This window comes from Rana temporaria, chromosome 12, assembly GCF_905171775.1.
Source record: "Rana temporaria chromosome 12, aRanTem1.1, whole genome shotgun sequence".
Taxonomy (NCBI): Eukaryota; Metazoa; Chordata; class Amphibia; order Anura; family Ranidae; genus Rana; species Rana temporaria.
Window position 1 is genome coordinate 114,240,811 of NC_053500.1, and position 16,133 is coordinate 114,256,943.

General features: G+C 44.2%; 1 protein-coding gene across 3 annotated transcripts in view; it reads left to right on the forward strand.

The window, feature by feature from the left end:
- Positions 1-16,133, forward strand: part of SLC35C2 (solute carrier family 35 member C2) — a 47,057-nt gene that overhangs the window by 9,641 nt on the left and 21,283 nt on the right. For all 3 annotated transcript variants that reach the window (XM_040330271.1, XM_040330268.1, XM_040330269.1), the window contains exons 4-7: positions 7,816-7,966; positions 10,895-10,958; positions 11,044-11,116; positions 12,319-12,487. In XM_040330271.1, coding sequence (XP_040186205.1) covers positions 7,816-7,966; positions 10,895-10,958; positions 11,044-11,116; positions 12,319-12,487 — 457 coding nt within the window. The remainder of the gene's footprint in view (positions 1-7,815; positions 7,967-10,894; positions 10,959-11,043; positions 11,117-12,318; positions 12,488-16,133) is intronic.

A 16,133-nucleotide genomic window follows, 5' to 3' on the forward strand; every position in this document is an offset into this window, starting at 1 on the left:
TGATTGCTTGTGGGCTTCACAATGCCCACAAGCAAAATGGAAACTGCCAGCAACGGATTTTTAAAGTTCTTCTTTGCCACGGAAACGGACAGGGGATATATGCAGACACCAAACAAGTGAGTATAAGTTTGTATTGTGAAACCCCATCGAATGCACAAAAAAAAAAAACGATTGGCCGCGGAACCTCTGCTTTAATGTATGAGTGTCTTTGTGGATCAGCATTGTGTGAATGGCATCCGTACTAAGCTCTCCAACTTCTGTGTTCAGAATGCAACAGGGCAGCTGCTCAGCGTGGGACCCAGAAGCAAGTGAGAATCACTGGAGTAGCCATGTCTACTTCTATGATCTCCAGTTTTCAGGGGCATTGACCAGGTATGGTGTATACATAGTTATGTACATTAGTCCAAGCTGGACCAATGTAACTGTATAAAATATCCATACCTGCAATTCCTCTTTAAATGGGACTTGCATTAAACAAGGCATCTAATACAACGGGTCCAGTTTAAACCTCAGATTTGGTTTCATAGTTTGACTTGAAGTTGGGAATAAATAGTTGGCAGCCAATGAGAGCAGTAAAGACCAAGTAGGGATGGAGATCCGATTCCCTCCAAAATGTAAAGTGTATCTAAACCCCAAAACAATAATGTAATATTTTGCAACTTACAAGTCCTCAGGCGTAGTGGCTGCATTAGTTTTCTTTTTAAGGCTTGCGTACCCTGATTTTTACTTGGTAGTCCTACCAGTAACACATTCTTGTCCTAGGATAATGACATTCACTCACTGTACTGCAGGGATTGACAAATCCCGGGCGCCAGGTCGCCATGACGACTAGAAATAGTGTCCTGGCGACTTGGCTTGGAATGGAAGCTGTGAGCTGGCTCCATCTGGTGGTGAGCCGTTGGTATTACAAGTTATTACCACCAGATGTGAGCTGGTGCCATCTGGTGGTGGCCGTTGGTATTACAAGTTAAGCATTACAAGTTAAACAGCAATTCTAATGTAATTTTTCACTATTTTCACTGCCATCTTCTTCCCTCTAATTAGAACCCCCAAACATTATATATATTTTTTATCCTAACACCCTAGAGAATAAAATGGCGATCGTTGCAATACTTTCTGTCACGCCGTATTTGCGCAGCGGTCTTACAAGCGCACTTTTTTGGGAAAAAATTACACTTTTTTTAATTTAAAAAAATAAGACAACAGTAAAGTTATCCCCATTTTTTTTAATATTATGAAAGATAATGTTACGCCGAGTAAATTCATACCCAACATGTCACGCTTCAAAATTGCGTTTGAACACCGTTTACATATGCGGGCGCTGCTCACGTATGTGTTCGCTTCTGCGCGCAAGCTTGTCGGGCCGGGGGGCGTTTTCTGGCTCCTAAACTTTTTGGCTGGCTCCTAGATTCAAAGCAAATTTGTCAACCCTGATGTACTGTATTTGTGGAAAAGCAGTGTTGTCGCCCTATGGCATAACCACAGAACACCTCCCCTCTCCATTCCCTAAAGAGGAGGTGTTTTGTAGTCCACAGAAGAGAACTGGCAAAGCTGAAAAGTTGTTTGAACTTTGCATAGGATGTTACAAGTAGGGATGCACCGATACCCTATTTTTATTGGGGAGTACGAGTACCGATACTTTCAGTAAAGTACTCGCTGATACCAAGTACTGGTACTTTTTACATTGCGATTTGCATTTATACAAAAGGAATGCGGTGCGATTCCTGTCCAAATCACATGCGAATTCCCGCGCCGCTCCTATGTGAACCCAGGCTTGTTAAAGTGATTTTGAGCCTGAGTGCGGGAAACCTCCCTGCATGATGGGTTTGGGCTCCTCCCGGCTCTCCCATGGCTTTGTGTCCCCGGGTGTCTCCCCCCCAGCCCCCAGTTTGTTCCAACCATCCACTGGACAGACCCCCCCCCACCCCCGGTCCCGCTGTACCAGATTACCTTTCAAGTTTGGCTGTTAGTGAACGTTACAAATTTATCTGAAGTTAGAAAATTATCTTAAATAACGAATGCCGCATCTAAACGAATGGAACAGAACCAATGAATAATAATATTAACCACTTCATTACTGGGCACTTAAACCTTCTTCGTGCCCAGACCAATTTTCAGCTTTCAGCGGTGACGCATTTTGAATGACAATTGCGCGGTCATACAACACTGTACCCATAATTTCATCATTTTTTCCCCACAAATAGAGCTTTCTTTTGGTGGTATGTGATCATCTCTGCGATTTTTTTTTTTTTTTTTTTTTTTGCGCTATAAACAAAAAAAGACAGAAAATTTGGGGAAAAAAACACTATTTTTAACTTTTTGTTCTAATAATATCCCAATTTTTTTTTTTTTAATTATTTTTTCCTTGGTTTAGGCCGATACATATTCGTCTACATATTTTTGTTAAAAAAAATCGCAATAAGCGTATTTGATCAGTTTGCGCAAAAGTTATAGCACCTACAAAATGGGGGATAGATTTATGATTTATTTTTTTATTTTTTACTAGTAATGGCGGCGATCTGCAATTTTTATTTTTTATTTTTTTTGTCAGGCCTGCGATATTGCGACGGACACTTTTGACACAAATTTGGGACCATTCAAATTTATACAGCGATCAGTGCTATAAAAATGCACTAATTACTGTATAAATGTGACTGGCAGGGAAGGGGTTAACACTAGGGGGAGAGGAAGGGGTTAAATGTATTCCCTGGGTGTGTTCTAACTGTGTGGGGGGAGGGGGACTGACTGCGGGAGGTGACCGATGCTGTGTTCCTATGTACAAGGGACACAGCATTGGTCTCCTCTCTCCCTGACAGGACGTGGAGCTCTGTGTTTACACACAAAGCTCCACGTCCCTGCTGTCACGGCCGATCACGTGTTTGGCCGCCAGGCACACGCATCGGCATCTCAGCGATGCGCCAGCACAGTGTTTACCCGCTGCGCGCCCCCCAGTGGCGCGCGCGGGTAATGCACAGAAAAAGATGTCCACTCGGCACTTGAGAGCCGCGCTGTGGACGTCATTTGTCTATAGCGCGGATATCAAGTGGTTAATACTCTTTTATTATTATTTATTGTTATTAATTTGTTACGTTCCATACGCTTAGGTACGTTATTTTGGATACATTTGTTTTAGTTACATTCACTAACAGACACATTTGAAAGGCAATTTCAATACCTAGAATTTAATAGTAATAGTTGAGTTTTCTTTATCATACACCACGGGACACAAAGCCTTAAATCATTACATAATGGGTTGTATGGTTACCAGAGATGATTGGACACTGGCAGAAACCAATCAAAGACAGTTCCACTCCATATAACTCCTCCCACCTTAGTTTTTTCGCCAGTGTCTAAGGTGTTGGACGCAAGGAAAATGTGCTGAAGAAAGCTCTGCCTAAGAAGCCCTATGAGGGTAGAGAGCTACACCGTGGGTCCATCCAAGACGCTTAATTATAGTACGCCAAAACTGGATGGTATCCGGACCTCATGAACAAGGTGTCACCTGTAATGTCTCTCTCCGGAGGACTGGGGTCCAGCACTTTCGCTCTATACGCTAAAAGTTCTGGTAAGAGTCTTTTACAAGGTCCAGGGAAGAGGTCTCCTTTAAGTAGGAACCCATACCCCTGAAAGTTGGCACGCAGACCCTGCCGGGATGGGGGAAGATTGGTATCTGCCTGACAGAGAACCTGCGGCGGGGACAAGGTGAGTTAGGGAATAAGTCCAAAGTTTTAAACTTAAAGGGTTTGTAAAGGAATTTTTTTTTTTATCTTAATAGCTTCCTTTACCTTAATGCAGTGCTGTTTTCATGTTAGTTTTTGCTCTCAAGTTGCTGTAATTCTTCTCTAATCTCCACACTTCCTGGTTGTCTGTTTCCTGATAACCACAGTACTGGGAGCTTTCTATCTGTGGTCACTAATCAAGGAGGTGTGATTACTGTGTGTCTAAAACCCCACAGCACCAATCAGTTTAGTTTTCCAAAACATCACTGCCCTGTGAGGGAAAAGAGGGATAAGGAGAAGATGGATAGAAATCATATAATACATTGTGAAATTAAAAACAGAATTCTTAATAGAGCAAATAACCCAAAAGTATTATGAAGAATTGCCAGACAAACGTCGAAATTCCGTAGTATTTTTATAATTCAGCCAACAGGCCCATGTATCATAAAATGAGGTGGGAGAATCTTTTGTTTGATATATTAGATTTTCCATGTCGGGTGTAATTTTTTAAGCCGCCACTGGAGGGAGTAAAGAACTGAGTTTTCACTCACCAAGCTCCAAAGCACACTCCTTTCGCTGCAAGCATTGCATTGCATTGCCCTCCTACATCTTTCACAGAAAGCTGAAGAAGCTCCAAACACAGGAGAATGCCATGAACCGCACAGTGGCGCAGAGAATGCCCCTAATTTAATAGTAATAGTTGAGTTTTTATTTCAGATTTTCGGAACTAAACGAATTGCACATGTCTACTAGTACCAAGCCAATAAAACAAATGCAGCCACCACATGTACTGTAAGATTTGGTAAGCTGCAAAATATTACATTTTTGATCTTTGGTTTAAATATATTTTTCTATTTGAGCCTGGCTTAATATTTTATATTTCTTAATATTCTACCATGAATCTAGTGTTCCCAGATTGGCTGACATAGTCCATCTAAATGCTCAGCAGAGCAGTGAGCTGTACTTGAAAAGTAGACGCATTCTGATTTTCACAGAAGGTAAAAGCTTTCGGTGAGGAAGCCGAATATTTTGTTGACTTTTCAGTCAAATGTCTCATTTACATTTTTTTGTTTAGTTTCGTCTTAGCAAAACAGCCAGCAATGCAAATTTAAAATGACATGAACATAACAGGCAGAGATACAAAGAAAAGCATTTTTAATTTTGGAAAAATGCGAGGAATGGTAAAAGTTCAGACAGATGTTGAAGGGAAATTTATAAGGCCCCTTCCACGCGGGGATGGATCCGTTGCAGCGGTCCGCCAGCTCAGCGGGAGATCTCCCTGTTTATCTCAGCTGAGCCGGTCGATGACAGGTCCCTCTCTTCTCACTGAGCAGGGAGGGGCTTGTCGAGCGCGCCGCTGCTTGTCTATGGAGAAATCGGACATTTGCTTACTCTTTCACACGTCCGTTCAGTTTTTCAGATCAGTTTTTTTTTCATCAGTTGATCCGTTTTTCCGTCAGTTTTTGCATCAGTTTTTGCATCAGTTTTTCCATCCGTTTTTTCATCCGGTTTTTTTTTTTTTTTTTTGGGGCTTTTTACATAGAAAAACGGATGTTAGCGGAACGGATGATAAACGGATCATCCGTTAACGTCCGTTTTTCGTCCGTTCCGTTTTTTAGACGGAAGAAAAATAGGGTTTTCTTCCGTTCAAAAAAACGGAACTGAACGCAGACGGATGCTAACGGACGTTAGCGGATGCTCACCCGCTAACGGACGCTAGCCCATAGGGAAGCATTGCAGTCCGTTAACGGACGTCCAAAAAACGGACGAACGGAACGGACGTGTGAAAGAGCCCTAAGTCACCTCCCTTTTGCAAATGCTGAACATTTTTCTCTACCTTTCCTTTCCTTTCTTCCTTTCCTTCCTTTCCTTTCTTCCTTTCCTTCCTTTCCTTTCCTTTCCTTTCCTTTCCTTTCCTTTCCTTTCCTTTCTTCCTTTCCTTTCTTCCTTTCCTTCCTTTCCTTTCCTTTCCTTTCCTTTCCTTTCCTTTTCTTCCTTTTTTTCTTTCTTTCTTTCTTTCTTTCTTTCTTTCTTTCTTTCTTTCTTTCTTTCTTTCTTTCTTTCTTTCTTTCTTTCTTTCTTTCTTTCTTTCTTTCTTTCTTTCTTTCTTTCTTTCTTTCTTTCTTTCGTTTCTGGCCTAGGACAGGCCTGACTGCCTCCTGGTATTGTCACAGCTATTCCAGGAGGCAATGTGTTAGTAAGCTACAATTTGTGTACAGGCGTGACGGATGTGTGTACAAATGCGCACCAATGCCGCGTGGCACTACAGTGCCCATCAACCAAAAGCTGGCAGCATTTGTGCGGACACGCTTCCGGTCTCTGCCAGCTCCCAAATGCCTGGAAGAGAGTTCTGTTTTAAAATCCATATCAACCAGATTCCTCAGACTGTCAGTGTGTACCTGGATAGGATTGTAGCCTCTTGTTCTACACTTCTGAACGTGTGCAAATTCCCTCGCGGACATCTGCAGAGAGTGGTGCTCAGAACCAGGGAAATTGTTGTCTCAGAAAATATTGGTAATCAATGCAAACAGGTAACAGTATCTCATCTCCTTCATTCCATCAGACAGATTAGGGAGAGAGCTGCAGCTGACAGAGCAAAGTTTTTATTGTGTGTACACTTAATTACCCAGGACATGCTCCTTTTTTTTTTTTTTTTTAAACCTGTATAATCACTATTTAACAGTTTCATCTTTTGTTCCATGTTTCTATTTAAAATTATTTGCTGGAAACATTTTTTTTATTAATGCTGGTTCACACAGGGGCAACACAACTTCCAGCGTGACTTTGCGAGACGACTTCAGCGCGACTTGGAGCGACTTCCAACGCGACTTCAAGTTGCCTCCAGGACAAGCGCCTTTGTCAGTGGCCAATCAAACAATTATCAGCTCTGTGGGAGGGAGGGGCTTGCCTGAGAAAAATATTTTCTCTTCCTGTAAAGTTGCTTAAGTTAAGACAGTAATCTGACTTTGGAGGCGACTTCCATTGAAATCGATTGGTACAAGTTGCCTAGAAGTCGCCTTGAAGTAGTACAGGAACCTTTTCTGAAGTCGGAGCAACTTCAGTAGTGTGCATTAAGACGGCTCCCATTCAATGGAATTTCTCATGTCGCGCGACTTGGGGCGACACAAGTCGGATCCCAAGTCTCTGTAGTGTGAACCGGCACTAAAGCACATATATACATTGTTATTTTTAAGGATTTACTGTTAAAAATATGTGGTTCAGGGTATATCTGTTTGATGTTTTTTTTTTTTTTTCATCAGTAAGAACTATAAATTATTGATGCATTATGAGAAAAATGAAATGTATGCCAAAAAAATGACGTTATTTCTTTTGTAAATAACTTTAACATGCTTTGTACCAAAAATTAAATGTTAATGTTGCAGTAAATAGAACAAACCGCTGCATACAATGTACATGTTTTCCTCACATTATTGGTACTTGTTCAAACTATTAATGATCAAACTTTAAAAAATAAAAAATAATTCAGAGTCTTGCTCTTTTTATTTTTTTTTAAATGCAAATAAATAAAAATTCTCAGAGGCCTTTTTTATATGGTCATGAGAAAGCCCCGCCTGTCCCCCAAAAAACAATATATGTATGAATTATTTATCATAAGTAATTACAAAGTTATAGACTCCTGAACAGACACATAGCAGAAATGTGAAATATGGTCTGGTCCATAGGGGGTAAACGAGTGTGAGAGCCAAAGTGGTTATAGGTGTGTAATAATGAGCACTGCAAAGGTGAGTGAGAGCATTAACATTGGTCACTCAGCAGACAGGCTGCATCCCGGGTCAGTTTAGATGCAGTATTTTCATGTTTGATTAGAGCAGGGTTCTTCATAATACGGCCCTCCTTCTGTTGCGGAGCTATATATCCCATGAGGCATTGTAAATCTGACATTCACAGACATGACTGGATATTATGGGAATTGTAGTTCCTGGACAGCTGGAGGGCCATAGTTTGAAGACCCCTAGATTACTTTAATCCAGGGGTCTTCAAACTATGGCCCTCCAGCTGTACACTCTGTACTGTACAAAACTAAATATGCGTTACAATTCACGTTTCCCCACTTCTTTTATTTTCTTTGTTGCAGAGATTTCACTTGCCTCTATTTATGACTCTTGTGCATCTGCTCATGATTTTCATTATGTCAGCTGTAAGTCGAGTACTGATGACCTGCTATAGCGGCCGTGCACGCGTTATCCTACCCTGGTCAGACTACCTCAAAAAAGTGGCCCCTACAGGTACAGGCAACATTCTATGCTTTGTTTAGTACCATATATTATCGTTTGTGGTTTCTTTTCCAATTATTTTTATTGAAGATTTCAAAAAATGACACGTTTCCAATACGTATGCCAAAATGTAATAATAATACATCAAGGTTCAAGAAATATTGAAGGTGTAACCTGTGAATATATTTCGATGCGCACACCTCTTACATAACTTTGCTTAATGCGCTATCACAAAAATGTCTACAAAACAAGATATAAAGAGAGTGGAGTATACCTGTGCCCATTTTTCCTGTCGCTTCTGTAGGTGCAATGTGGAGAGAGAGGAGGGGGGGGGGGGGACATGGGATGACAAGACCATAAAGCCATCTTATAAGTACACTAGCATAAGATACAGAAATGTCATCAGCACTGATATTTGTCATGTGCTTATGTAAATAAATGTCTTTTGAGATATTGTTTGTTGTGTTAACAACATCCCTACCCTAGGCTAGGTTCCGCATCTGTTCCTGCACCCGCAGACCGCTCAGTAGATGTGTGGGGGTGCCATTAATTCTAATAGCACCCCCACAAACTGGAAACCGCTTTGCATTGTGCGGTTTCCTTGCAGCCGTATTTTCCGAAAGGGTCCTGGGGGCCTCCCCCTTGTGTTTCGGAGGATGTGGCATGGAAAGCACAGTGTTCCACATATGGTGGACATTGCCCAAAAGTTAAACGATTTTGGATTTGCATTAATAATTTTATACATTTGCTGACTTTGGTGAATCTTAATTAAGCATTGCTGGGAAGAGCTCGGTCCATAGAATGCTGATTAGGTTTGTAAAATATAAAAATATAATTGTTTTTTAGGCAGGTGAGAAAAGAAAGTCAAGTTAGCTAATGAGGAGGTTATATTTGGTTCCTTAAAGCGGGGGTTCACCCCAATTTTTTTTATTTTTTAACATTACATTTAGCCGAGTTGTGCTAATGACAATCGGCTGTTTTGTTTTTTTTTTTTTTTCCCGTACATACCGTATTTTCACCGCCGCTTCCGGGTATGTCTTCTGCGGGACTGGGCGTTCCTAATTGATTGACAGGCTTCTGACCGTCGCATACAGCGCTTCACGAGTTGCCAAAAGAAGCCGGACTGCGAGTCGGCTCTATACGGCGCCTGCGCACCGACGTTCGGCTTCTTTCGGCAACTCGTGACACGCAGTATGCGACGGTCGGAAGCCTGTCAATCAATTAGGAACGCCCAGTCCCGCAGAAGACATACCCGGAAGCGGCGGTGAAAATACGGTATGTACGGGGATAACATTTTAAAAAACAGCCGATTGTCATTAGGACAACTCGGCTGAATGTAATGTTAACCTCCGCTTTAAAGCAGAGTTCCACCCAAAACGCTTATCCGGTTCCTTCCCCTCCCCCCCCCCCCCCCCCTCCGGTGTCACATTTGGCACCTTTTCAGGGGGCGCAGATACCTGTCTAATACAGGTATTTCCTCCCACTTCCGGGCATAGATTGCCGCAGAATCTGCGATTCTTTGATCTTCTCCATGTCCGACCCCTCCTCTGTCTCCCCCACTGTCTTCTGGGAGACACACAGGTCCCAGAAGACTGCAGGGACCAGTCACGCTTTATGTCCTGATTCCCTTACTGAAGATGCTGTCACCTGCACCCAGGAGCCGAGGGACAATTTGGTTTAGGATGAGGACACCACGGGTGCCCTGGACAGGTAAGTGTCCTTCTTTTAAAAGTCAGCAGCTGTAGTATTTGTAGCTGCTAACTTTATTTTTTTCTTCGGAACACCGCTTTAAACCAAAACAATTATCACAGAACACTATGAGTGGATGACGCGGACGGGCGGGTGGAGTTTATGACAGCTATCAGGGGGAAGAAGATCTCCCACTAGCTGTCAAAATGGTGAATGCGGGGGATGTAGGGGCCAGTGCATTTGTTGCATGTTACACCCTGAATTTTGGTGTAACACGTTACAAAAGGTGAACTCATTCCTTTAAGAGCTTACTGGATCTTGTCTGGAAGGATCACCAGGTATTTTTTTGTACTTGTATTGCAGAGATGTCACTAAGTGTCAAAGGAGCCAGACATCAAGTCAAGACCTGCTGTATGATAGTGAATGGCACTCTCAGCCTGACCCCCACCACGCCACGCCCCAACGCATTTCACTCCGGCCACTGGAGCTTAATCATGGGGAGGAGTTTCCATGAGTAAGCTCCTGTGGGCAGAGTAAAACGTGTTGGGAGTCCAGCCTAGGACTGTCATTCATTATCATACAGCAGGTCTTGACTTGATGTGCAGCTCCTGGGACTCTGATGGACCGTTTTCATCGGTTAACCGATGAAGCTGACTGATGGTCCATCGCGCCTACACACCATCAGTTAAAAAAACGATTGTGTTAGAACGCGGTGACGTAAAACACGACTGAAAAAAACTAAGTTCAATGCTTCCAAGCATGCGTCGACTTGATTCTGAGCATGCGTGGATTTTTAACCGATGGTTGTGCCTACTAACGATCGGTTTTGACCTATCGGTTAGCAATCCATCGGTTAAATTTAAAGCAAGTTGGCTTTTTTTTAACCGATTGTTAAATAAACGATGGCGCCCACACGCGATCGGTTTTGACCGATGAAAACGGTCCATCAGACCGTTGTCCTCTGTTTAACCTATCGTGTGTAGGAGGCCTAAGTCACTCTCGCTACCTTTGCCTGGAGCATAGACAAGCTCCTTTCCCGTCCAGCACTCATAGTGTTGGGCACAGAACTTCATTCACATACAGCCTGAGCAGCTCAAACACATATCCTTGGTATTGCAGCGATGTACTGCATATGTTTTTATTTATTTTTTTTGTTTACCCAGACATACACTTTAAATAGAAAATTACACTTGTTCCTGATAGCGTTGGCTTGCACGTTGCAGAATTTTAACGATTGCTATTTATGTTCAGCTTTGGCGACTGCTCTGGACATTGGACTTTCTAATTGGAGCTTCCTGTACATCACTGTATCACTGTGAGTTGGTAAGGCCTACATTAATCATCAGAGAGAACAATGTTTGTACAAGTGCTATTATGTTTTTTTATTCTGTTACCACCAGGTACACCATGACCAAGTCCTCTGCAGTTCTCTTCATCCTTTTCTTCTCCCTCCTTTTCAAGTTAGAGGAGCTGGTGAGTGACCGGAGGAATGTGCAGGGTGGAGAGGGAGTGAACGGGAATACATAGGAATCCACTTTTATACAGCTAAATTAATTTAGGCAATTTTTTATTTGAATTAAAATTTTTGTGATTGATGCCTTGCAAATGTAGCCATGTTTACTTCTACATTTCACACAAGCAAGCTCTCCGGCTTGATGAAACACATTATTTGGCTGAACGAATAGGATCGGTCCCATGGATCCAAAAATAAGTTTTATTTCAGAAGACTCAATTTCGTATTTGTTTAATCCAATATGGCAACATACCATAACACTTTATTTTTTTCATTATCTTTAAAAAGAGTTTGGCCCAGATTCACAAAGGAGATACGACGGAGTATCTCAGATACTCCGTCGTATCTCTCAGAGTATCTATGCGACTGATTCATAGAATCAGTTACGCATAGATATCCCTAAGATCCGACAGGTGTAATTGTTTTACACTGTCGGATCTTAGGATGCAGTACCGCCGCTGGGGGGAGTTCGCATCGTAAACCAGCGTCGGGTATGCAAATTAGGAGTTACGGGGATCCACGACGGTTTTTCGCGTTCGCTACGTCGCCGCTAGTCTAGTTTCCCGTCGCAAAGTTAGTCGTCGTTTTTGGTGCCTTAACTTTAGTCAGCAAACGTATTGCTGTATAAAGTATGGCCGTCGTTCCCGCGTCGAAATTTAAAATTTCACGTCGTTTGCGTAACACGTCCGGGAATACGCGCGTTGGCGTTCGAAAAAATTACGTCACTGCGCACAAATCACGACGGGAATTGCGAAACGGAGCATGCGCAGTAGGTCCGGCACGGGAGCGCGCCTAATTTAAATGGCACATGCCCATTTGAATTGGCCCGCCTTGCGCCGGACGTATTTACGATACACCGCCGCAAGTTTCCAGGTAAGTGCTTTGTGGATCGGGCACTAAAACTGGAAACTTGCGGCAGTGTATTGTAAACGGGTTACGTTACACGGCCGCAAATGTATGTGAATCTGGCCCTTTAATCCTAAAAAATTTGAGCAGAAATAGCCATATACAGATTACCTTGGCTGTTGGTAGTTCTTTTCACTGGTATTGTGTACTTGTACAACTATACTGTTATTATTCACAGCAAAATGTTAATGGATAGTAGCTTATTTCTGTGTGACCTATGCACTATAACCTGTGTTATCAATCCTGCTTTCTGCAGAGACCGGCCCTTATTCTGGTGGTTTTACTAATTTCCGGAGGCCTTTTTATGTTCACATTCAAGTCAACGCAGTTTGATACCAGGGGTTTCATTTTGGTACTTGCTGCTTCCTGTCTTGGTGGAATCAGATGGACCCTGACCCAGATCCTCATGCAGAAGGCAGAGCTGGGTAAGTACTGCATGATGGCTGACTGGTATATTTATTTTTATGTAGCAATTATCATTTTATATCATATGAGACAAGTGCATCTTTTTGCTGAACCATCATGAATAGCCTTTTTATTTTGCTTTTTGGTGGCCTCTGAAAACTTCAAACTGAAGTCTGGGCACAAAAATATTCATTTAAATTACCGTTGCACCGATACCGAGCATTTGCACGAGTACTTGTACTTGTGCAAATGCTCCGAAGCCTAATCCGATACCTGGGCAACCTCAGATGAGTGGTGCAGGCAGTTAAATCACCGATTTCCCTGTGTGGCTTTCAGTAAAGCAGCTGACCGCCACCTCTCCTCCTCTCCCTTGCCCGGCTTTCAGCTGCTTTATTGATAGCTCTACAGGGAGATCAGTGATTATAACGGCCACCACCACCGATCACCCTGGACTGTCCTCCAGGTCCCCCTGTGTCCCCCTTTGTGTCCTCCTCTGGGTCCCCTTCCATGTGCTCCCCAGGTCCTCTGGTCCCCTCCGTCTCATATTTGTCAGGATGGGGAGTGAAGGAAGGAGCTGGTAAATATGTAATTTACTGGCTCCTTCCTTTTCTGAATGAACATTCAGTGATCACTGACTGTCCATTTATAACTGAGCATCATAAATTATGTTTATGAAGCTTCAGTTTATGAATGGACAGGAGCCTTTAACTCCTGTCCATTCATCTTCAGTGCAGCTGAGGCTGCAGAGAATAGGAACTGGGTAATCTGTACCCTTATTTCCTTTTCCTTTTTCTTTATCGTACATCACGGGACACAGAGCAGCATAGCCATTACATATGGGTTATATAGTGTACCTTCAGGTGATGGACACTGGCACTCTCCGACAGGAAGTTCCCTCCCTATATAACCCCCACCCATAGTGGGAGTACCTCAGTTTTTTCGCCAGTGTCTTAGGTGTTGGTGCACGTTGAAGGTTGTGCCTGCAGTTTGTCCTTGGGACCAGGGCCAGCCGACCGGATCCGTCCAAGGTGCTTCATAGCCAAAGTGGACGGTACCCGGGCCCCAATTCGTGGATGGGGTTTTGCCTATAATGCCTCTCCTTGGAGGGCTGGACTCTGGGTTCCAGGACTGGGTTTTTTAACCTATGGATACCTGCTGCCAGTAGTGCTGTATAGGTCCAGGTGTGTGGTGTTCCTGACTTGGACCCCGGTCCCTGAAGGTCTATGACCATACCCACGGTGAAGGGGGAAGATTGGGCCTCTTGCATGAGCAATACCCTGCGGCGTGGAAAGGTAAGCGGGGGGCCTACGGAACTTGGTTTGTCAGTGGGCCCCCCACAGGGGACTCTGGGGTGAAGCCTTTTTTATGCCTCTGTGCATGGGCTAAAAGAGAAACCACAAAGTCTGCATGACTGGATGGCTCAGACACCCAGGTATACTGTTCCTCTGGCTGGGCTAGTAGACTGCTGCTGCTGCTACAAGGTGTTTTGCTCCATGAGATGTAAAAGGGGGCATGTCAGGTTTAAAATACTTACTTCCTGATGTCTGTGTGTGTCTTCCAGCAGCTCCTGGGCTCCTCTCCCCACATGGCTTCCTGCTTCCTTCAGAGCGGCGCCGGGAGCGCGCGCGCGCGCGCACTGTTATAGACGGCGGGCACGCCGACGCTGCGTGGAGGGGGCGGGGGATGCCCGGAGAGTTCCCTCCCCTCTGTACATCAGAGGGGAAAACTCTATTTAGCCTGTCAGTCTGCTGAAGGCTGTGAAGGGACACGGAGCAGCGATGCTGAGCTGAGCAGGATAGGTTTGCCTATGTTATGCTGACACAGTGACACCTAGTGGCCGTTTTTTTGTACACACCTTGCTAAAGAGCTGTTTAAGCTCATATTTTCTCTAGAAAGCCGGTGTACTAAGTAGCAGTCAGAGTACTTTTATTATTAGGTACTCTCCTAGCCCAGCATTAAGGGAAGCAATATTAGGATGTGATTAAGCCCTTGGGGCTCAATATTGTTATCCCTTGTTAGGTTTTGGGAAGTTTAGTTTCTGTCTAAACATTACCCTAGCCTAATTTTTTTCCTCATTTATTTAAATGTGTGTTTTTCTCCAGCTATTACAGTTAGTTGTATATTAGCGGAGTATCTCAGATTTGTTTATTATGGCTCCCCTAAGGGTGCAGGGAACGCTAAAAATGCTAAAGGTGTTAAAAAGCCGAAGGGTTCCCCATCGGGCTCGGAGGATATTTCCCAAAATCCAGCTGCCCCTACCTCCCCGGAGGATCCGGAGGTTGCTGCCCTGGGTGAGCCATCGGGGTTGCTAGGTGCTACGGCTGGCCCTATTCAACCAACTCCTTCCTATGTCACGGAAGAGATGTTAGCCTCCACCTTGGGTGGATTTGAAAAAAGGATGGCCGCTTTTATTACGGCCTCTTTATCCGGGAAGAAGCGGGCTAGGTCCCCGTCTCCCAGGTTTGAATCTCCTGAGGAAGATGTCCTTTCCACTGAGGAATTGGAAGATACAGGAGACCAGGCCGAGGATCACCTGGACCATTTAGGTTCTGAGGATTCTACTATAGAAGAACCTTTTTCAGCTTCTCACGCAGAAAAACTGTGGGTTCAGTCCTTAACGGATATGGTGCGGTCAGCTTTTAAAATGCCTTTGCCTCAGCCTCTGGCTTCCGCTGTGTCCTCATTGGGCTCCCTAAAAGCGCCCCAAGCCAACCTGGTGTTCCCGGTCCATCCTTTGTTAAAGGACCTGATATTTCAGGACTGGGTTAAGCCAGACAGGATGTTTTTGCCTCCTAAAAGGTTCGCAGTTATGTACCCTTTAGAGGAGGAGTTTTCAAAAAAATGGGCTGTCCCCACTGTTGACGCAGCCATATCATGTGTCAATAAAGCTTTAACATGTCCAGTGGACAATATTCACATGTTCAAAGATCCTGTGGATAAAAGGCTTGAGACCTTACTGAAGGCATCCTTTGCCACAGCGGGGGCAGTGGTCCAGCCAGCCGTAGCTGCCATTGGCGTCTGCCAGGCTTTAAAGGACCAGGCAAAGCAGGCCCTAAAGGACCTCCCGGCTCAACAGGCTCAGGATTTGGCCGACTTACCTAGGGCTTTATGTTTCGTGGTAGACGCTATCAAGGATTCAATCCAACAGGCGTCCCGCCTATCCCTGTATTTGGTTCACATGAGAAGATTACTTTGGTTAAAGAACTGGTCTGCAGAAACCCCCTGCAAAAAGCTCCTTACAGGATTCTCCTTTCAAGGAGAGAGATTGTTTGGAGAAGATCTTGACAAATATATTTCAAAGATCTCTAGTGGTAAGAGCACCCTCTTGCCGGTTAAGAAAAGGTTCCGGGGTCCCTCTTTTAAGCATCCAACCTCTCCAGTTCCAGGGCCCTCATTCTCTAGGCAGTATCGACGGCCTCCTGGACGCGCAGCTGCAAACAGGCCACAGGGGCAAGCTGCAGGGAACAAGAGACCGTGGAACCGTAAGCCGGTTAAGGCTGCCCCTAAGGCAGCCTTGTGAAGGGGCGCCCCCACTCTCTCGGGTGGGGGGAAGACTCCGGTTATTCTCGGAGTTGTGGGGGGCCAAAGTTACCGACCAATGGGTTCTGTCCTCAGTAAATTAGGGGTACAAGCTGGAGTTTCGGGAGTTCCCCCCTCCTCACTTTC